Source organism: Zingiber officinale, chromosome 11A, assembly GCF_018446385.1.
Source record: "Zingiber officinale cultivar Zhangliang chromosome 11A, Zo_v1.1, whole genome shotgun sequence".
Classification (NCBI taxonomy): Eukaryota; Viridiplantae; Streptophyta; class Magnoliopsida; order Zingiberales; family Zingiberaceae; genus Zingiber; species Zingiber officinale.
The window spans coordinates 5,639,251-5,661,185 of NC_056006.1; the positions used below are offsets into that span (position 1 = coordinate 5,639,251).

At 37.1% G+C, this 21,935-nt stretch overlaps 5 protein-coding genes across 6 annotated transcripts; all 5 read left to right on the forward strand.

The window, feature by feature from the left end:
- The first annotated feature begins 1,831 nt into the window (after positions 1–1,831).
- LOC122032147 (lysophospholipid acyltransferase 1-like) lies at positions 1,832–8,176 on the forward strand. The gene is made up of 8 exons (XM_042591408.1): positions 1,832–2,211; positions 2,471–2,526; positions 4,064–4,284; positions 4,386–4,794; positions 6,095–6,180; positions 6,690–6,753; positions 6,873–6,991; positions 7,715–8,176. Exons 1-8 carry the CDS (start codon positions 1,910–1,912, stop codon positions 7,853–7,855), a joined length of 1,398 nt encoding a protein of 465 aa, XP_042447342.1. The 5' UTR covers positions 1,832–1,909; the 3' UTR covers positions 7,856–8,176.
- A 4,423-nt stretch (positions 8,177–12,599) lies between these two features.
- Positions 12,600–14,144, forward strand: LOC122031002 (calponin homology domain-containing protein DDB_G0272472-like). The gene is made up of 2 exons (XM_042590051.1): positions 12,600–12,613; positions 12,725–14,144. Exon 2 carries the CDS (start codon positions 12,730–12,732, stop codon positions 14,032–14,034), a length of 1,305 nt encoding a protein of 434 aa, XP_042445985.1. The 5' UTR covers positions 12,600–12,613; positions 12,725–12,729; the 3' UTR covers positions 14,035–14,144.
- Positions 14,145–17,139: 2,995 nt separating this feature from the next.
- LOC122032690 (histone H1-like) lies at positions 17,140–18,067 on the forward strand. Its single transcript, XM_042592008.1, has 2 exons — positions 17,140–17,324; positions 17,422–18,067. The coding sequence occupies exons 1-2, from the start codon at positions 17,208–17,210 to the stop codon at positions 17,881–17,883; spliced, it is 579 nt and encodes a 192-aa protein (XP_042447942.1). The 5' UTR covers positions 17,140–17,207; the 3' UTR covers positions 17,884–18,067.
- A 355-nt stretch (positions 18,068–18,422) lies between these two features.
- Positions 18,423–21,150, forward strand: LOC122031192. 2 transcript variants are annotated; one of them, XM_042590335.1, is made up of 7 exons: positions 18,423–18,594; positions 18,670–18,759; positions 18,853–19,007; positions 20,185–20,305; positions 20,399–20,518; positions 20,598–20,668; positions 20,746–21,150. In XM_042590335.1, the coding sequence occupies exons 1-7, from the start codon at positions 18,475–18,477 to the stop codon at positions 20,993–20,995; spliced, it is 927 nt and encodes a 308-aa protein (XP_042446269.1). In that variant the 5' UTR covers positions 18,423–18,474; the 3' UTR covers positions 20,996–21,150. The 2 variants fall into 2 exon arrangements, with proteins under 2 accessions (XP_042446269.1, XP_042446270.1); XM_042590336.1 differs by having other exon boundaries at positions 20,414–20,518.
- Positions 21,151–21,253: 103 nt separating this feature from the next.
- On the forward strand, positions 21,254–21,850 carry LOC122031193. The gene has a single exon (XM_042590337.1). It carries the CDS (start codon positions 21,296–21,298, stop codon positions 21,758–21,760), a length of 465 nt encoding a protein of 154 aa, XP_042446271.1. The 5' UTR covers positions 21,254–21,295; the 3' UTR covers positions 21,761–21,850.
- The last annotated feature ends 85 nt before the right edge of the window (positions 21,851–21,935 follow it).

The window sequence follows — 21,935 nt, forward strand, 5'->3', positions numbered from 1 at the left end:
AATGAGGGATCTTACAGGCTGGCCGTTCGATTAGTCCTTGATTATTCAATAACTACTACACGTCCTAAAAACGACGAAGGGGTGTTAAATGCGTGAATAAACTTCAGAGTCATCGCCGGTTATAATGTGGTTGAGGTAGTTGGGGACGCACGTTAACAGGAGAATATTCCACTGTGGGCCATAATTTAGTTATTCAATTTTATTTTTGAGTTTTGAGAAATTATGAACATACATGGACTTTTTAACGTATTTGTCAAAATACTTATTAAGGTTTTAATAATAGTTTTTAGTTTTTTTTCACTGATAAAATAGAATCAAAATGTCCATAGAGATATATTTTAATATAAAATAGAAAGGACAAAAAATTTATTATCATTTATGATATCTTTTTAAAAAGATGTCAAAAAAAAATATTATTATTCTAATATTATTGTCATAAATACAACATAACTATTTTTTAAAATTTAATTTGAATAAATTTACTTACACATAAAATACTTTTATATCGGAATACGATCAAAATTACTTAAATTTGATTAAAATTGCTTCACCTTAAAACAATATTGTTATTACAAGTATTTTAAAATAATTTTGATGACCTTTCCCCTAATTAATTTATTAAATAAATTTAAAGTATAATTTATTCATATTTTCATGCCTTTAAAATATTCCTTCTAGATTTCATCTCTATTATTTTTAAATCCACTTAGGCTTATTTAGAGCATTCACATCAACTTCATTATTTAAAATATATAATTTAGATAAAAAAATTATTTTATTAAATTTAAATATCTATTATTTTACTGTATTATATATAAATATTTTTATTTTTATTCTCTTTTTTACAATGTTTAAAGAATGAAATTCTTTTATAAATAGTAAATTTAAAATAAAATAGTTAATATAAAGATTTTTTAATTATTCTATCTAAAATTTAGAATAAAATCTTTAAATAAATAATTGATGCGAATACTCTTAAAGGCTGGGAGTAGAATTTGAAACTAAATTGACACAGTTAATGATGACAAAAGGTGAATACGTCCGCCCATAACGTCCCCGTCAATCCGTCCCAGGGCTAACACGGAGGAGCTAAATCATGAACGGCTACTAATTTTTGGAATAATGACTAACACATAAGGGAGATATTTATCTCGACTTTGTCGAGATTGACACAGTTAATGGTACAAAAAAAAAGGCGGAATCCGCCGCCCCGACGGCCCCCTACGCCTGCCCCATGGTGATGTAGGAGGAGGGTTAATCAGGGTGAATGCTGGGTTGACAAGTGGCTGGGGGTTCGAGGCTTTAAGCCCGCAGACGGGGATATTATCCCACATTACAACCGTCGACACTTGAACCTGCTGCTTCATGGTACAACTTCCCAGCCACTTACCAACTGATCCAGCCCCTGGGGGCGAGATTGACACAGTTAATTATTATATAGATGGCTGCTTTAATATATTTTATAGTCAATTTTCAATGGTTATAAAACGTACTGTTAGATGTTTAACCTCTCTTATACAAAGATTTATTTATTGTGCTAGGATATGAATACCCCGTGATTTACTTTTTTATATCTAAAGAGGACCGATATTGGACACTTGAGGTGGGCATTATCATCTTAATAGAATTTGAATTATGGTTATCGTATTTCTTATCTTAAATATTTTATCATTATATCACATTAATTTTTTAGGTATTCTTTTGAGTATAGTATTTTTGAAATAATAATGGTAACTTTTTAATTTTTTTTTCCTAAAAGGGTAGTTTTAAGAATTGTCAAAATTATAGAGGTGCTTTAACATTATTGCTAAATAGGATTAATAGATAAGCTGCCACGGTTTGCGATCCGTGTCGTCCAGCCAACGAAACCCTTCCCCTTCCTCTGCTTCTCCTTCGACGGCCGGCGACCATGGCGGTGGAGATGACGACCATGGCGGCGGCAATTGGGGTATCCATACCGGTCCTCCGGTTCCTTCTTTGCTTTGTGGCTACTATTCCGGTGAGCCTCTTCTGGCGGCTGGTTCCCGGAGTGCTCCCGCGCCACCTCTACGCGGCATTCTCCGGGGCGGTCCTCTCCTACCTCTCGTTCGGATCCTCCTCCAATCTCCACTTCCTCATCCCCATGTCTATGGGGTACTCCTCCATGCTTCTCTTCCGACGCTACGCCGGCGTCATCACCTTCTTCGCTGGCTTCGCTTACCTCATCGGGTGGTCAGTTTTCAAGCCGATTTGTTCTCGATCTGTCCTCAATTTTTCGTTTCGGATCTGTTTTTTTTGTTGTTTGTTATTACTGATTGAAATTTGGATGTTTGGGAGATTGAGATTTGATTTCACGAAAAGTCTCCTCTAACCGATCTTCCAGAAAGGGGGGAAAACTATTTTGCGTGTTTGTCTTGGCACCAGATTGAAATACGATCTGAATTATTAATTTTCGATTTTTTAGCTAATTTATTTCTCAATTTCCATGCAGCCATGTATATTATATGAGTGGCGATGCGTGGAAGGAAGGAGGGATTGATGCAACTGGTAGTTACTCATTTGATTTTAGTTTGACGCTTCATTTATCAATCATTTGTTATATAAGTACTCTTTACTCTATAGGGAGTTGCCTTCTAAATCCAAATTGAAAACTTCATTTTTTTTTTTCTAAAACATCAAGGAGTGTGTTCATCTTTGGCTAACATTTATTGGGAATTCTGATAGTTTTGATGTTAAAAATTTCCTTGAGTGAATATAGTCTCTTTTTTGAGATGGATTAACTCTTCAGCTATCTTACTGTAAGCAGTAACAGCAATCATATTTTTCTAATGTTGACTGATTGTGGTTATGCTGATTCAAGTAATATACGCAACATTAGCTCATTTATGATGATTTACCTTTTGATTGTGAAGGGAGTGTGAAATTTTTAAATGTTAACCTCTGAAAGACCCATTTATGTGGTACCTTTTAGCTATGAACTAAATGTTATATGCAATAGCAGAAAAGAAGCTTATTGCAGGCAGTCTGGCAGTGCCTTGGACTGTGAGCTTACTTTATTTTGACATTTTTTTTTCTCTCCCTAAAATCAGATGCAAACAGGAATGCTAATAAATGCTCCCAATCCTGCACCTCCTTTCTTGTACGGACTGGAATTTATAGACTCATCGAATCTTATTTTCTCATGAAAAACAGGAAACAAATATATCCAAGAAAATTGTAATACCGATCAAAAGCTTTGTTGCTCTGGAAGTATACTTTGAAGTTTGGTTATCCCTTCTTGCAATATAGAAAGTTCACAGCACATGCAGCAGTAATTGCTAAGAAGCTTTGACGATGGGCTCTTTTGCCCTTCTTCTTATTTTCCTTGGAATAAATGGTGTAGCATTTCCTAGCTAAAAATAACATTTGTTAATATCTATAACTATATGACTAATTGAAAATGTGAAGTGAAATAGTTTTTCAGGTAGAGCAATCACCAAGGTTCACACTTTTCTTATCTTTCTAAGAGAAAATTCTGGGATAATAAAAAACCAAATTAATGTTTACAGTCATATATACCAACTTAGCTTTTTACAGTTAAAAAGGAAATGGCACTGGTATGTATTAGGCGTAGTTAGGATTTAGGATAAAATAAAATAGAAAAAGAAAGAAAAAATTTGGTGAGAGAGGGATAATGGCCAAAGAATAACCCAAAATTTCCAAGTCTGAATGTAGCCACCCCTATAGCTCTTCCTTCTCAACCTCCTCTTGAACCTATATCTCTTGTAATCCACCTTGTCTAATGTTGATACTGGTAAAGACACTTATCTGTGACAGATCTAGGAAGATATTCCAGTACCATCTTTAACCACCTGCTGAACTTTGTGATACTTGGCACTTGCTTTGCCTTTTGTTTCTTCTTCTCTATTATATTCTATTCTAATCGAGATATGGAATTAAAATATCATGATTATCAAGTTCTTAGTCATCCTTTTGTTAATATTTTCTGGAGTATTAATGTTTTGTCTGTTATATAAATTTTGATGAAAAAAATTGTGTTTATCATCTATTTTTCGTTATCACACACCTCTACTCTCCATTGTAGGTGCTCTGATGGTGCTAACTCTTAAAGTCATTTCATGTGCAATGAATTATAGTGATGGGCTACTTAAGGAAGAACGCCTTAGTGAGGCTCAAAAAAAGTACCAACTAATACGGTGCCCTTCCTTGGTTGAATATATTGGTTATTGTCTCTGCTGTGGAAGCCACTTTGCAGGGCCTGTATTTGAAATGAAGGATTATCTTGAATGGACAGAATGCATAGGGGTGAGGACATATTTCATTTTTCCTTCATATATTCTAACGAAGATCAAATGTACCTTTGCTAGATTATGTTCTCCAGTTGATGATATTTAAACTTTTGCCAGATCTGGGCTCCTTCCCATGACAACCGATGGCCTTCACCTTTTGGTGCGACCTTGCGTGCTTTACTGCAAGCTGCAATTTGTATGGGCTTATACTTGTTATTGGTACCAAAGTTTCCTCTTTCTCGGTTCAATGAACCCATTTATCAGGACTGGGGTTTCTGGCAAAGGTTGTTCTACCAATACATGTCTGGTTTTACTGCCCGGTGGAAATACTACTTTATCTGGTCAATTTCAGAGGCAGCAATTATCATATCTGGTCTGGGTTTTAGTGGATGGTCAGATTCCTCTCCGCCTAAACCACTCTGGGACCGTGCTAAAAATGTGGATGTTCTTGGTGTCGAGTTTGCAACAAGTGCAGTTCAATTGCCACTAGTATGGAACATACAAGTTAGCACTTGGCTACGTCACTGTAAGTTTGTAGACTTTGGTTTCTTATGGAATTTGATACTTTTTGTTTATTGAAATATTTAAAAGCATAGAATTTTCCATGCATTTCCATATTCATAACCTACCTTTTCCATTGGGGCATCTTGTACAATTTGTTCTAAATATTATCTCCTAATGCCTCTGGATAATCGCTGTTAATATGAAAAGCATCCATGATATTGTTCATTCCCTGTGTTAACACATATATATTTGTTTCGCTGCACACTTTTTAAGAGGTTACTGTTTAAGTACACAAATATAGTTGAGATAGAGGAGCTTTAACAATTGTTATTGTTGAAGCTGGATGTACTATATCCATTAGTCCCATATGAACAAGTGCCATGAAACATTTGATCCAGTAGTCTCATAAGGACAAGCCTAGAGAATCATTGTCGTTTGTGAAACTCCTGGAGATTATTATGGTTGTTGGATTTGCACTTTCCTGTCTTAATTAGATGGTTAGTTATACACAAATGTGTATGTACTGCCATTGCATAATGCCGAAAATGCTCAATTTAACTGGTACGGTCATATTGTTTCTCGCATTTCTTTCTGAAACTAGCCTGGATAAGATAAAAGATTTTATAGGAGGGATTGGATTACATATCCATTCAAGCAGTGTTACACAGTTTCTAGACATTAGGACATTACATCTAGAACCCACATTACAATGCAGGAGAAAACAGGATGCAGCAGTGGTACAATCACTATGAAGAATCCTATAGTTGAGTTGATGCCAAATGACTTCCAGACAACTGGAAACAGATCCATGTGATTCCATCAATCATTCTTGCTAGGAAGATGCTATAATCCAAAAGATATAGCTTTCCTTTGATGTTAAAATGGTTGACAGTGTGCTTGAAGAAGTTGCTTCCATTAATATTTCAATTTCACAATTGAAAAGCAAAGGACTAGTTTTTCGATTAGAGGATGAACCAAAGAACAGTTAGCATTTGTGAGAATGTTCCATGACTTAGAAAATTCTAGTGTATAATTTTCCATGAAGGATAATCCTACTAAAATATACAAGTCTAGCTAATCAAGTTCCACACCATTTACATAAGGAAAGGTGTTCCTGTTAATCGAGTTCCATTCCATTTACAGGTTGTAACCAAGACAGATTTGAAACATTCATTATCTGCAACTCTAAAATTTGTGACAATACTCTTTTTTTTTTATTGACCTTAAGTTTTTGTCAATTTCTAGTTTATAATGATCAAATCTTCTTAGGCAATAATGATATTTGTGTGAGGTATGTAATCTGAGAGACTATGTTGTTGCAGATGTCTATGAAAGGCTAGTTCAGAAAGGGAAGAAACCTGGATTCTTTCAGTTGCTGGCTACACAGACAGTTAGTGCTGTTTGGCATGTAAGTCAGTGATGAAATTTGTTCTTAAGATTCTGCACAACTTAACGATACTGTATTATGTCTTTCCTGCTGCAACTTTATTAAAACCTAATTTGATTTCTAGCTTAGTAGTTTTGCTTGAATATTAAATTATTAATATTGGACTACCACAGAGAGAGTTTCCTAGGACCAATGTAATCTATTTAAGATATGCAGATTTAAGCATATTCTTTGTGGAAGTTTACTTCCAATAACCAATAAGATGGATAGTACTTCATATATAAGCATATTCTTTGTGGAAGTTTACTTCCAATAACCAATAAGATGGATAGTAGTTCATATATGCAACTAATTGTCATATCTATGTACATCATGGATCCCTTAAAGGTAGTCCTTTGATCTCAACAAAATCCAAAATTTGTTATTTCAGTATAAACACAAGCATTCCTGTTAATACATTTACAAAAAGAAGACTAATCATGTATTAAACTTTTTTCTTATAACTAATAATATCTCTTTATTCTACTCAGGGATTATATCCAGGTTATATTATATTTTTCGTTCAGTCAGCATTGATGATTGCAGGTTCACGAGGTAAAGAATTACCAAAGTTAAATCTATAACCCTCTTATCATATTCTACTTGTGTTCACAAATTTAACTACTTGAAGTTGTTATCTTTTTCTAATGTTGCTCTTTATTTGCATTAAACAGTGATCTACAAATGGCAGCAAGCTGTCAATGCAAAGAATTTTTTGCTGAGAAAGATGCTCACGCTTGCAAACTTTGCCTACACTCTTCTTGTCCTTAATTATTCCTGCATTGGTTTCATGGTTAGTTGTTGAACAGCTTCTTTCATGTTTTTCCATAATAATATTTCTTGGTTGACAACCATTATAGTGCCTGCTTGTCCGCTCTAGTCCTCTTTATAGTTTTAAAGGGTAGCTCGGTGCACATTATGTGATTTGCATAGCTTGTGGCCATTTTGAGGCATTCCATAGATTTACAAATTAGCTCGTGTTGCCAAAATCACATACCAACACCATTTTGAACTCTGAAATACCTCTAGTTAAATATACAATGCCTCTTATCTGACCTAAATAATATTGTGCTTGTATTTTCACAGTGTAAATCAGTTTCTGCCTATTTTCTGGTAGTTTTCCAGGCTTCAAAATGATTTACATATCAACTTGTGCTCCTGAATTTGAGCTTTGAGGTACCGCTAGTTGAACATATCAAGCTTTTCATATGTCCACAAATAGTTTCTCTCTCCATTTTCATACTGCAAACTAATTTAAAAATAAGTTTTAGCTGTTAACCAGATTGGGTTTTTAGGGAAATAATAAATCTATAAGGAAACAAAAGAAGCTGAGCTGCTTTCGCATAAATTCAAACATTAGGGTACCTTTTGGGTAATTCTCATTATCAAGAGTGTGTGCCGGTAAAATCTCGACAGTGGTCTAAGTTTTATTGCATTCGGGGAACATGAAATTGTATGCCTGCAGTTTTCTTTCATCTGTAGTGAATGTTTATCCAGCATTTTCCTTGTTCTGTAGGTTCTAAGCCTCAAGGAGACTCTTGCATCCTACCAGAGTGTATATTTCGTGGGGACCATTGTCCCCGTCGCAGTTATCCTCCTCAGTTACGTCATTAAGCCTCCTAGGCCTGCGAGATCAAAGACTCAGAAATCCCAGTGAGGAACATTCTCCTATTTCTGTGCTGGTAAAAGAGGTGAAGAAACTTAGCAAACTTCAGTCTCTTTTAGAGTTTTACCTGATTGAATCCTATCTCTGTAGCTGGTAAAAGTTTACCTCTTTTCTTCTCTAAATTGTCTAAGCAACAGTGATGCATTTACCAGCTGATCTCTGCTACTTTATTCAGCATTCCTTCGCTATGATGCTTGTTTTATGCTTTTGGTATGACTTAAAATTGCCTGATCCATATCTCTATATTGTATTTTTATATGAATGCATTGTATTATATTTGAAGATCCATTACATTTAAAGGTTGAAAGATTATCCCTGTGGACAAAGCGACCACTTGATGCTTTAGGTCAAGAAGTTTTAATCTTTTAAAAGTTTACTATTCTATAAAAACAACTTTAAATTTTCATTGTAAGTTTGATAATTATCTCTTTATAAGTTTATCCTTGTGCTACATCAACTCCATATTAAAGCTCTTTGTTTAAATTTTAAACGGCAACCAAACATCGCACCTAAAATTTTAAATTTACTAAAAGACGTATGTTACTTTATTATTTACCAAAGAACGTACTTTTTCAAGTGTAATTCTTATTTTACCCTCCTGATAATTTAAATTTTTCTATTATTTTTCTTTTCTCCACTATTTTTTTTTTCTCTTCTCTTCTTTATCAGCATGCAGAACATATGAATAACATTATATAAGATTTAGTCAATTTTTTAATAATATTTTAATACATTTGAAAAGTCAAAATAAACAATGGATAATATATTTGAATTTCTTGTAATCTTAGAAAATCCATTAGAACTGAAATGAGTGTAATTCGAGCTCTTTAGGTCCATCAGTGAGTTTCGGTCAAAATCCATTTCAATTCCTATGGATTTCTGATGTTGTAAGGAGTTCAAATATCGTATCCATTATTTATTTCAGTTTTTCATAGATGTTAATATATAAAATTGATCAGACCCAATGTGGGCATGATATGGAATGATATTAGGCCCACGTTGGATTTTTTTGACGATTTTTTCATTTTACATGTTAACATCTATGAAAAGTCGAAGTAAATAATGGATATCATATTTGAACTCTTTGCAACCTTAGAAATCCATAGGAACTGAAAGTGCAATCGGGTCGAAACCCACTGATGGACCTAGAGAATTTCGATTGCACTTATTTTAATTCCTAGAGATTTCTAATGTTGCAAAGAGTTCAAATAGGATGTCCATTATTTATTTCGATTTTTCATATATGTTAATATATAAAATCGAAGCATCGTCAAAAATGTTCACATTGGGTCTGATATGGAATTATATCAGGCTCGACGTGGGCTTGATATGAAATCATATCAGGTCCGACGTGGGTTTTTTTTTATGATTTTTTCATTTTATATGTTAACATCTATGAAAAGTCGAAATAAATAATGAATATTATATTTGAACTCCTTGTAACTTTAGAAATCTATAGAAATTGAAATGGGTACAATCGAAGTTTTTTAGGTTCATCAATAGGTTTCGACTAAATTTTATACAATGTTATTCATATATTTTGCATGTCGGTCAAAAAATAAAAAATAAAAAAATAAAAAAAAAATAGAGAAAAAAATAATAGAAAAAGTCTGTCAAAAGGGTAAAATAAGAATTGTTGTGTTCTTTGATAAATAAGTAGCATATGTCTTTTAATAAATTTTAAAATTTATGTGTTTTTTTTTTGTTTTTGATAAATTGCCGAATTTTAAAGCATTCATTGGACAGAAACTTCCACTGACTGCTTCTCGGTACTAATTCTTTAGCTTCTGCCACACTGCATTACCAAGAATCTAAAGCATTCATGGGACAGGAATTTCCAATTCCATAGCTTATGCCACACTGCATTACTAAGAATCTAAAGCATTCATGGGACAGAAACTAATATTGAATGCTTCTCTGCACCAATTCTATGGCTTCTGCCACACTGCATTACTAAGAACCTAAAGCATTCATGGGACAGAAACTTCTATTGAATGCTTCTCTGTACCAATCCCACAGTTTGTAAGCACTCAAAAATAAATCCCCATGTACATATCTCATTAATGGTCTTAGTGGACTAGGAAAAAAAAATAATGAACTAGGGAACACCCAACTTGATTCACTGGTCATATTTTATTAAAGTTTTTCATTGACCGATAGAATAAATTGGGAAGTATTCATAGTGGATTGCCCATAAGTTTAGCATCATGTAGTTGTGTTTCTTATTTGGAGAATTTTTTTTTATAAATCTAATCATATTTAATCACAGATATCTAGATGATAATTTGATACTCTTGTGTGCACCGGAATCCCGAGGTTCTTAGCAAGATTACAGCTCTAACTGGAGGTGTATTTTAAATTTGTCTAATAGAGAAATAAAAAAAAAAAACAGAAAGCTCGTATTCAACTTTTATAATTAAAAAAAAGTATGAATCACTTATATTCCTTCTTTTGCACATTTAAAATTTTATCTTTTCCATTCAAAAAATTAGTGTCCTTAGTTTATATTGTAATTAGTTTTATTCGAAATTGATCGATCAACTTAGAAAATTTTAAATAACTTCAAATAAAAATAAATCTATACATGTCTTGATATCTAAATTGTAAATTGAGAAAAAAAAAAAAAGGTAATTAAAATTATGAAAATTAGATAAAAGGAGTAATACTAAAACTTAGCGGTTTAATAAAATGCCGCGGGCACATAAATTACTCAAGCATTTATTATACTGCAAAGTAAATATTTTTAATATATTTCAAAAATACACTTTTGACTATTAGAAAATAATGTTTGACCTTCTAAAACAGTCGCCGTCGCCGGCCGGGATGGTCGCCTCGTCGGCGTAGACGCGATCCTTTATCTACAGTCCTCATCTCGCGCTCGATTCGATCGAAATGAGTAGTCTTGTGGCAACTTGAACGGAGAATGGGGGCTAAATCGGAGATTAGAATGCGGAAAACTGCAACATTACTCGTTGCTCAGACTCGAAGTGGCAGATTGCGGCTGTCGGCGGCGGCGGCGTTTAGCTTGTGAAAGACGTCGCCATCGCTGGCCAAACACTTGCTCGAAAAATCTCATCTTGATTTTCAATCGAGGAGAAGCAGAATACGGCGGAGGACGGCGACGACGCCACGAGATCTGCTCGGTTGACCTACTTTTCCTCTTTTAGCATGCGCACGCAAGGTGTTCGATGAATTGCCCGTGACGACAGGAGATCACAAATTCTACACTCTTCAAGGCAGGAATGCGTGCTGTGGAAGAAGACTCCAAAGCCATTCAATCCTATGAATCTACATACATAACCCCATTGTTTCATCGAGAAGCAAATATACGTAGCAGAGCTGCAGTTGCAAAGGACGACGACGACGACGACGGAGACCGGAGTCACCTTAGCATGAAGTGGCTCTCTGTGTTTCTGTTGGTAAGGTATGGCAGTTCTCTTTTGAATGTGAATAGTTTATAGAGGATTATTTGAGCAGTTTCTATCTTGGCCATTGTCACCGAGATCGAATTTGATGGCTGAGGTTGAACCCGACCGGCCTTTCTCGGTAGAGTATGATGCCTACTTCCTTTCGCACACAATTCCTATGGAGAGGTCCGCTATGAAAATAGTAGTAGATCCATATTCGAGTGGTTGTGACCTTAGTCATTGGCGCAATAGTAAAGTTGATGTCGACCTGGATTTCACGGGTTTTAGTATTAGAAACAACCTCATTGCACTGTAAGGTTGTGTACAATAGGCCCAATATGGTCTGACCCTTTCCTAGGATCATGTATTGGCCGCACCAGGCTGCCCTTTTTTATCTCAATCATTGTAACTAAGATTGTATCCTATGGGTCTTTTTGTTGGTAGAGTATGGCTTTTACTAAGATCATTGTAACTAAGATGAATTCTAAAGATTGAGATCAAGTTCAATTGATATTTCTGTTAGTGAAGTTTGACATCTAGTTTGTTTCGATGAAAATAGCAAGTTTATTTAGGCAAGTTCGATTTTAAGGTCGAATTCGGTAGTGAATTAGATGACAATGGAGTGGTTCTCTATAGGAATATTATGAAAGGTCCTACCAATCAACATAAAGGTTGCATTCCAACAAGATTGAATTTGATGGCTGAGGTTGAACCCGATCGGTCTTTCTCGATAAAGTTTGATGGCTACTTCCTTTTGCACACAATTTCTTTGGAGAGGCCTGCTATGAAAATAGTAGTATTCCAGCGGTTTTGATCTGAGTCATTGTAACTAAGATTATATCCTATGAGTCTTTTTGTTGGTAGAGTATGTCTTTTACTTCCATTCTAATGTGATTTCTATGGAGAGACCCTCTACGAAAGTAGGTTTTCGAATCTCAATCATTGTAACTAAGATGAAGTCGAACGATTGAGATTGAGTTCAATTGATTTTTCTGTTTCAATGAAAATAGTGAAAGGTCATACCAATCAACATAAAGGTTGCATTTTTTTCTTCCTTGTGTTTTTCAATCCTTCTTTTTGTTTCGTCAAAAGAATAATACCTTTCTTTGCTTATAAATTTAGAAAAGTTATATTCTTCGACTCTTAATCTTTCTTTCTTTTTCATTCTTTTTCCAGAGTGATTCACTTCAACCAACTAGAAGAAGAAACAATCACTCTCAGCGCAAGGCTCTTCTAATTGTTCCTTGCTAATGATAGAATTGGGTGTGAATGTAAAACGATCCGCTCGAGATCTCACTTTTATCGGGTGAAACTACTGTGTTTCTCCTTGGACATCTTCCAGGTATCATGAAATAGCTATATCGTTAAGTTTCAATTAGTTACTACTAACTTGACTTGATGATGATGATGATAACAATGTTCGATTCTTATCGATGATGTATTGATGTTTTAGGATATATGCAAGATAAGATTGAAACATTCATAAATGAAGTGAGGCAAGAGATTTGCATCAGTGGTGTAGGAGACAAAGCATCCTTGGATATGGCGATCGGAGGAAGACTGCGGTTGAAGAACGAGCTCGAGACCAATTCTTTCGAAAAGGTATTTGGTATCCCCGATGGTGTGGCATTGGATCAGATTGAGGTTTGTTTCGATGAAGAGGATGCCATCCTAATGATTTTGATGCCCAAATCCACCAACATGGAAGGTGAAGTCCATGAAAGAGCTAGTGGCAAAGTTGATGAAGGTGAATTAAATCGAAATGGGTTAGAGACCGACACTCATCGAAAAGAAGATGAAGAAACTAAAAAAGAAGAAGTGGATGAGTCGAACAAGAAATTTGATCTACCCCAAAGGCCGTCTATTGAGATTGAAGCTCCAAATATCAGGGAACAATTGCCCCCTTCATTTGGTGTCAAAGCGAATGGTAGTGGCAAAGTTGATGAAGATGAAGTAAACCGAAATGGGTCAGAGGCCGACACTCATCGAGAAGAAGATGAAGAAATGAAAAATGAAGAAGTTGATGAGTCGAACAAGAAATTTGATCTACCCCAACGGCCCTTGGTCGAGATTGAAGCTTCAAGTATCGGAGAACAGTTGTCCCCTTCATTTGGTTTCGAACCGAAAGGAGAACAACAACAAATCGAGGAGGAAAAGCACAATGGCCAACCGTTAAAAGAAGACGAAAGTCCAAGAACTTCCGAAGTAAATCAAGCTCTCAACCAACCCAAGATATCCCCAAGTATCGATAAGGAACAAGAAGATAAGAAAGGTGGTGTGGGTAAATCACATGAATTAGACAATAAGCTGATAGATGAAAAAGGTCCCCCGCAACAACTTAACAAAGAACTTGAGACGGGCAATAAGGATAAATTGCCAATGAAGGAAGTGAAGGGTGAAGTCGATCAAAGAGAGACTCGAGAAATCGACAAGGAAAGGGAAGCTTCCGAAGTAAATCAAACTCTAGGCCACCCCAAGATACACCAACATATAGATAAAGAACACCAAGAAGAGCAAGAGAAACATGACGATAAGAAAAGAGATGTGGCCGAAGAGCAAATTCGTGTACTCCCACGACAACGTATCGAAGAACTTGAGACGATCAAGAAGGATGAATTGTCGACGAAAGAAATGAAGGGTAAAAGAAGGAGAAAGGAGCAGAGAGGACTAGGTGTGCCACCACCATCGTTAGTAGTATCGGCTTTTCTCTTATCTCTAGCGGCATTGGTCATCAAACTAGTGAGGAATCAAAAGCGAACTTAGACTACTTCGATGCCTTGTAATGTTTATACGAACACTAATGCATTCATAGATAAGGAGTTGAATTTGATTCCTATTTCACGAGATAATGTGCACTCGATAATTAGAGATGTGTTGAGGACGCCTAGGAGGAGCTATTAAGTGACAATTTCACCTTTTGCCACCTCATGTAATTAAAGATTTGTGAATATATGAAACATTTAAGTTAGGTTTAAATTCACGACTATGCTTATAAAAGAGTTTGGTTCTCATATATATGTTTCTTCTAAAAGTTTAGTATGTGATTATATTCTACTTGTGAGTGAGATAGTCGTCTAGTCACAAGTTTGTGGATGTTTAAATGACCAATAATAATAATAACAAGTATGTACTTGACCTTATTCTTAGAATAGAATGTGAGGTCGTCCACTCCAAACAGCTTAATATCGTCAACCCTGATAAGATATGCACAAATAAATTAAGAGAGATATTTAATATTTTATTTTAACATAACAACTCTTTATATTAGGAAGGTCACACATCCAATAAGATATTTTATATCTTCTGAGATTGAGCTCAAGATCTATTAGCATAAACATTCATGTAAATATCACTATGCTAGTCCGTGGGGGCTTATGTGACCCTATTCTAAAAAATTGATGAACCAGGTAATATTGAACCTGGGGCGACCGACTCAATTTTACGGAAGTTTTTTATTGGTCGTCAAGAGTAACTCGGGAAGCACTTACGGTGGGCGACCCAAAAGCGTAGCATCTCATGGTTGCGTGTTCCATTTGGAGGAAAAATTTATACAAATATGTCGTACTTAGGGATCAAACTACGGGTACTTGGGTGATAATTTTATGCCCTTTCGCTGAACTATAGCCCGGGGGCTACATGACCCTATTCTATTATAGTAAAGGTGGAATCCACCATCCAGTGGCCCCACACCAGGGTCGTCTCAAGATTCTCATAGGTCCTAAATAATAATAATAATAATAATAATAAGTCATTTAATATATTTTTAAATTTTTTGCTCAAGTTTTTTTCATTTGAATTTGGGATTAAGAATAATCGGTTTAAAAAATGATTTATTTTTTTTAAAAAAAAAATATTATTTTTATATAAAATTTAGTTTTCTCGTTAATATTTAGATAATTTTTTTAACATTGTTAAATTATTTAATCTTTTTTAGACATTGGTGAACGTAAATAAAACTTTATTAATTTTAATTTTGATTTTTTTTTTTGATGAAGCATTTTACTTTACGTTGTAAAAAAAATTCTCTGATTCATGTTATTATCGAGTAAGAAAAAGAAAGAGTGAGAAAGAAATATTATCGGCGAGAGAGGAGAAGAGCGTTCTCTAAAAATCACCGGTGAGAGAGCATAAACTTACAGAATTATTGATGTAAAAAGAAAAAAAGATACCGACAAGAGCATAAACATACAAAATTAATGATCAGAAAAGAAATAGGCACGAAACACTAGTGAGAGAATAATTAGGATTTTTTAGAGATATTGAGAATGGAAGAGTTTATTAGTTTTATAAGATATATAATTAAATAAAATAAAATCTTGGCTGAGTGCAATTATAAGAAAATAAGATTAAATAAAATAAAATCTTAGCTAATTATTGTAATGATGAAGAAATAAGGATAAGGTATAAATAGGAATAATGAATTAATTGATAAGATGCAATTAATGAGTTAGTATGCTATTTATTAATATGTATACTATCATTAATTAATATTAATGACCCAATTTAATTTTTTTAATGTCTACTTAATTATTTAATCAATGGGAGGCCCTAGGCATAGGCCTTAATGAGCCGGGCCTGTCCCACACGACTAGCCCCACGATCATATGCGAAGAGGTAAATATGAAAGCTACAATTGGCCACTATGCGGAGGGTATTTTTCTAGGCTTTTGTCGAGATTCGACTTCTTACCCATTGTAACAATATCTACATTGTAGTATCAAGTCAACCATGCCTCGGGGGCTACATGACCCTATTCTAATAAAAAATTAACCAGGTCAGGTAACGTCGAACTTGGGACGACCGGTCTGATCCCACGAAAGTTTCCTACTGGCCTTTAGGGTAAATGGGAAGCTCTCGCAGTGGGCGACCTCGAAGTCCAGTATCCCTTGGTTGTGCATCTCATTTGGAAAAAAAATCCTATAAATAGGCCGTAACTGAGAATCGAACCGGGTGTACAAGTCAACCATGCCTCGGGGGCTACATGACTCTATTCTAATAAAAAATTAACCAGGTCAGGTAACGTCGAACTTGGGATGACCGGTCTGATCCCACGAAAGTTTCCTACTTGCCTTTAGGGTAAATGGGACGCTCTCGCAGTGGGCGACCTCGAAGTCCAGTATCCCTTGGTTGTGCATCTCATTTGAAAAAAAAATCCCTATAAATAGGCCGTAGCTGAGAATCGAACCGGGTGTACCTTGGTGACAATTGGACATCCTTCCACTACACCATAGCCCTGGGGCTACATGACCCTGTTCTAATATGGCAAAGTGCCAAAGTTGATTTACTTATCCTAGTTAATCCGTCTGTAGAGTAATACAGAAGAGGTAAATCATAAATGACTATTAACTATTATTACAGTGACCAAGGTATGGAAAAGATACGTTCAGACATAGTAAATTTTGATCATATGAATTAATATAGTAATATCTTACTCTAATTTATATGGATGTGGGACCAACTTATTAGAAATCTATATGTGATTTGTTGATTTAACTTTAAATATATATTAGATTTATATATAATTATCAATTAATTTAGTTTAATTTTATTAATTGCATTAATATGTAAATTGAAAATCGAATAAAATTTAAAAATTTACTACTTTTTAATCCAAAATCAAATTTTTTTAAAAAATTGAAAATTTCAATTTAACGTTCGCCTCTTAATCCATTGGCGGTCGCCATTGTCGTCGGTTATCGTCTCCTATGAGAAACACACGACAACGATTAAAATCTACACCCTTTACCAAATCGCACCGTACACCTGGACCGCCACGATGATTAGTAAAGGCATCGATCCGTGTGCCTGCTCTCTTCACGAATAGCGTTCTTCCTTTACTAACTTCCACCCTCCTACCTTCCTTCCACTATAAAAGGCCTCATTTCTCGCGTTGCTTTCTCCCCATAGAGTGGAAGGGCAAAGCGACTGAAGAAGCCATGGCCGTTGGCGAGGTACCCGTTAAGGAGAAGAAGACCAGGCCGGCGAAGGTCCCTAAGGAGAAGAAGCCCAAGGGTTCCAAGGCCGCCGCCCCCGCTCATCCTCCTTATTTCCAGGTTAAGCATTCAAATGTTCTTAATTTTTTGGGATTTTAGTATCCGATTTGCTGCTTCTTGTGCGGGAAATCAGAGTTGAGGGTTTTGATGTGAGTAGATGATCAAAGAGGCGATTTTGGCCTTGAACGAAAAGACTGGATCGAGTCCCTACGCGATCGCCAAGTTCATGGAGGAGAAGCACAAGGGAGTGCTGCCGGAGAACTACAAGAAGGTTTTGTTCGTCCAGCTGAAGAACTTCGCATCGAAAGGGAAACTCTTGAAGGTGAAGGCCTCGTTCAAGCTGTCGCAGACCGGAAAGGACGAGAAGAAGAAGAAGAAGAAGGAGGTTGCTAAGAAACCTGAGAAGAAGCCCGAGAAGGAAGCGAAGAAGCCGAGGGGGACCAGGAAGAGAAAGGAGGTTTCATCTGAGACTCCTTCAAAGAAGGTTCCCAAGGCGCCCTCGAAACCTAAAAGAGCTCCGGCGAAGAAGGCAAAGTCACTGGCGGTTTCTCCGAAACCCAAGCAGCCGAAGTCGATCAAATCCCCGGCGGCGAAGAGGACCCGGAAGGCCGCAGCTTGATGGTGTCATCCTGATTTCTGCGACGAGATCGTTGCTCTCTTTGTAGATAAACTAGTTCAATCTCCTCCTTCCTCGTAGCTTTATGCATCTTTCTACTTTGTGGATAGATAAGCTCTGATCATAGTTTCTGCTTGTACATGGTTACTGCAGTTCTAAATCTCGTTTCAAGTTTCGATTTTGGTCAGGCCTGTGTTTATTTGGTATAAATTCTACCAGAAATCTTAACAAAATTCGATCTTGACACTGCACCTTAATGGAATGGTTTCAATTATGTCTTCCTTTTCCTTTACCGTTCTCATCTGATCATAATTTTGACGCTAGGGTTCATGTTCAGGCTCGAAAAACTGTTTTTTTTTTTTCCTCTTTTGTTCTTAAAAATTATTTATTTTTATGGTTTAAATTTAATAATTGTGATAATTTTCGAAAAGATATTATTAAATATTGTATAAGAAAATCGAAAATTCGCCTTAAATCGATGGGCTGGGCCTTGGAGGCCCAATTAGAAGGGATATAATCTATTGAACGCGAAGATTTGGGCGGGAACTAGAGCGGTGGTGGTGGTGGTGAAAGTGGAGGGAGAGGAGAAAGGCGATGAACTCGACGACCGGAAGGGGCGGTGGCGACGGAGACTCGCCGGACCTCGTGTGCCAGCTCGACTGCGTCCAGGGCATGGTCGACGCGCTCTCCTCCGTTCGCTGGAAGCGCAATCAGGTTCATGCGCCGCGCCCCACTCGCTCTCTCGCCCTTTCTCGTTAGGGTTTCGTCTCACCCTCTCCCTGCAATCAGGATGCTGTGGTCGAGATCTCCGAGCACGGGCTCGTCCTCGTCGTGGAGGAGTCTGGCTGCCTCCAGGCCAAGGTGTATCTTAAGCGTGAGGTACCCTAATCGAGGGCAAGACCAAAAACGCTTCTTCTGGTTTGGTTTCTAGGTTTTCTCGGATTGAAATGGTGCGCGTTTGGTTCACCGCAGCTGTTTCTTGCGTATGAGTTCGCGGCGGAGGGGCGACCGAGGTTCGGCCTGAGCTTGGGGCTGTTCGTTGACTGCCTCAACATCTTCTCCACTCCTGGACATGCCCCTGCCATTGAAATCCGTTACCCCGGCCCTGACATGCAACTGCTTCTGAAGTAAGCTTCTTGTTTTTCCCCTTCTGTGTTCTTTTCTCCTGTGTTCTCTCTTGCTAGCAGACCTTATGCCATTACTATATTGCTATGTTCGCAAACTCTGGTCAGGCTGCTCCTTGTTCTTATCAGGTTTAAGTTAATCCTATTGATTTACCATTGCTAGTAATCCCTTTGATGTGAGTTCAGATACTCTAGTCTCTACAGACAAGGTGTATTAATAGATTATCGATCGGTTCTAGTGAAAAAGAGTACAATATCTACATTTCTATAGTAGAAGTGTAGAACTTCCTTATGGTTTAACATGAGGTTCTACATGATTTCAAAATCGTGGAGGAAAGGAAATCTATCAAAAACATTGTGATGATGTTGCTTTAATAGGAGGAATTGTAGATGACTATGAACAGTTCCTATCTGCCTTTAGGGAAGGATGACAACTCAATGAGATGTATAATGCTACACAACTAGATGTGTTCTGATGAAAAAGGTTTTGAAGGTAGCAAAACATGTTTTGAATGACGAACCTGTTCATAAGATCTGTATCCACGCTACATTTTACAGTTATTAACAGTGATATCTAAATTTAGACATCACCTAGTTCGATATTTCAACATTTTTGATGATTTATCCAAGTTTTCTTTGATTTGAAGTAGTGCCAATAGAGTTATTTAGGCTTGAAAGATGCTCTTCAACAGCCCACAATTTTCGTACTTGATTATAAAAACTGAGATCTTCTTGTGATGAAAACCAGTGCCCTAAGATCTTGGTGAGTGTTCAATTGTTCGATTAGTCAACATTCTCTAGTTTTTCTGTCAACACTATTAGGATATTGAGTATGTTAGAAGAGAAAAACTTGTTCCTCCTACTATTACTTACCCTTGCTATATTTTACTATTATCGGCGACAATTTCCATTAAATTGATGAACGATACATTGGTCCTAACCTTTGATGTTCAATTGTTTTAAATTTATTCGATGTATCATACTTGTATGATATAGATCTTTAAACTTGACAATGTATGCCTTGATGAATTCAAACTTCAGTTGCATTTTTGATAAACCATCTATTGACTATTAGTGTATGCCTGAAACTATCTTTTGGCATTGTAAATCACTACTACATTTGTCCTTGCAAAATATTTGTTCTTACGAAAGTTGATATCTTGTAAGTTCGAACTTACAGGTCGGTCGACTCTCCCGATGCCTGTATTTATGCTGAGATTAGAACGAGAATCCCCGACACCGTTTCTTGGGACTGTAACTTCGAACCCACCGGAAATGTTCCTGTTAGTTTTACAGTCAAGGTAAATCCTGGTTTTTCCTTATCTTTTGTTTGGATTATTTTGAACCAAGAGTCGTTCCGATTAATCGTCGATCAACTCTGCTATGATTATTAGTCTGCTATTCTAAAGGAAGCTATCGACGATCTTGAATGGCCTGGTTCCGACATCCAGATAAGCCTACAACCTGACCCCCCTTCCGTGACATTTAGAGGCGAAGGCCATGGGGACTTGCAGGTTAGAAAGGTTTCTATTCTATGTCGAACTCATTGTGCTGCGAAGAGCTTCCTTTTGATAATCTTCACGTTACCGACAGATAGAATTCCTGCATTACGCAAATACTGATCTTCTAATTGCGTTCCAGTGTACTCGATCTGTCTCTAACAGGTATCTACTCTCCTTACAAGATTCTCCTTGACAATGCCGAGAACATAATGCTGTTCTTTTCGCGTGCCTATACACAGGTACAAGTACAAATTTCTCCGAGCAATGACATCGAACATTCCAAGCAGTGTGTTGAAGGACAACAGAGGAAGCAAAGTGACTGTGGGGAGGGGAGGGATGCTGAAGATACAGCACTTGGTATCGGTTAGAAGATCATCGGCCCAACATTCGCGAGGCAATCAGCAGCCTGGCCACATCGCTTACATTGAGTTCTTTGTCAAACCAGAAGAAGAAGCAGACGAAGAAGAAAGCCCTATAGGCGACAATTAGCCTCTTCGACTATTTGAATTATAACCAACGTAAAATGTGTTGCAATCCTTTTTATGTGTTTAAAAGTCTAGAGCTATATTATCCATTAAATTGTGAAGTAATCTTGTATGATATTTATTTAAAATTTTGAATTTTACCATGGTGTAGGTGTAAAATTGGACTTAATCTTTGGATCCTTTTAAAAAAATGGTAAGTGTTGGGGGTCATTTGAAAATCACCCTCTACTTTTCCCCATTTATTGTCTCTGTTGTCATAGTACTTGGCTTCCTATTCTCTTGCGGCATCGTTTCATCTTCCTCGATGCTCTTCGCCGGAGCTCTTGCGCCGCCCTTGCTCCGCCTCCCTCGCGTGCCTCTCCCTGGAGGCCGCTCCGTCGTCCTCGCCACCAAACTCCCGACGGCCGATGGTCCGTCGGAGAACCCTTCCGCCGCCCGATCCAACCGCGTTTCCGCGAGCAGGAACCCTCCTCCTCGCCCTCCGGATCCCGCGAGCGGATCTCCCACCGGAGGAGCTTTAAGGGGATCCGACGTTCTGCTGGCGCTTCAAAGAGCCGTCGCCGAGAAGGAGGCGCGGAGGCTGAGCGAGAAGAGGAGGAGGAGGGGGAAGAGGAGAACGCCGACGACGCACGGCGGCGGAGGAGATGGAGGAGAAAAGGGCTTCGACTCATTCGAGCAAGTCCGGCCGATCGAGATCAGGAGCGATTGGGAGACACGGATCGAGGAGCTGGAAAAGCGAATTCAAGAACTGCGATCGCAGTACCAATAGTTCTAATCCACACATCTCTTCTCCTTCCTCCTCCTCCTTTCATAATGCTCCATTTTTTTTTTGGGCCATAAAAAGAACAAATTTTCTTCATTTTTTGTCTGTATCCCTTCGGATATTTTTTCCTTAGAATTATCAAAAGCTGATGCCTTCCTAAAACCGTGATTTTCATATCGTT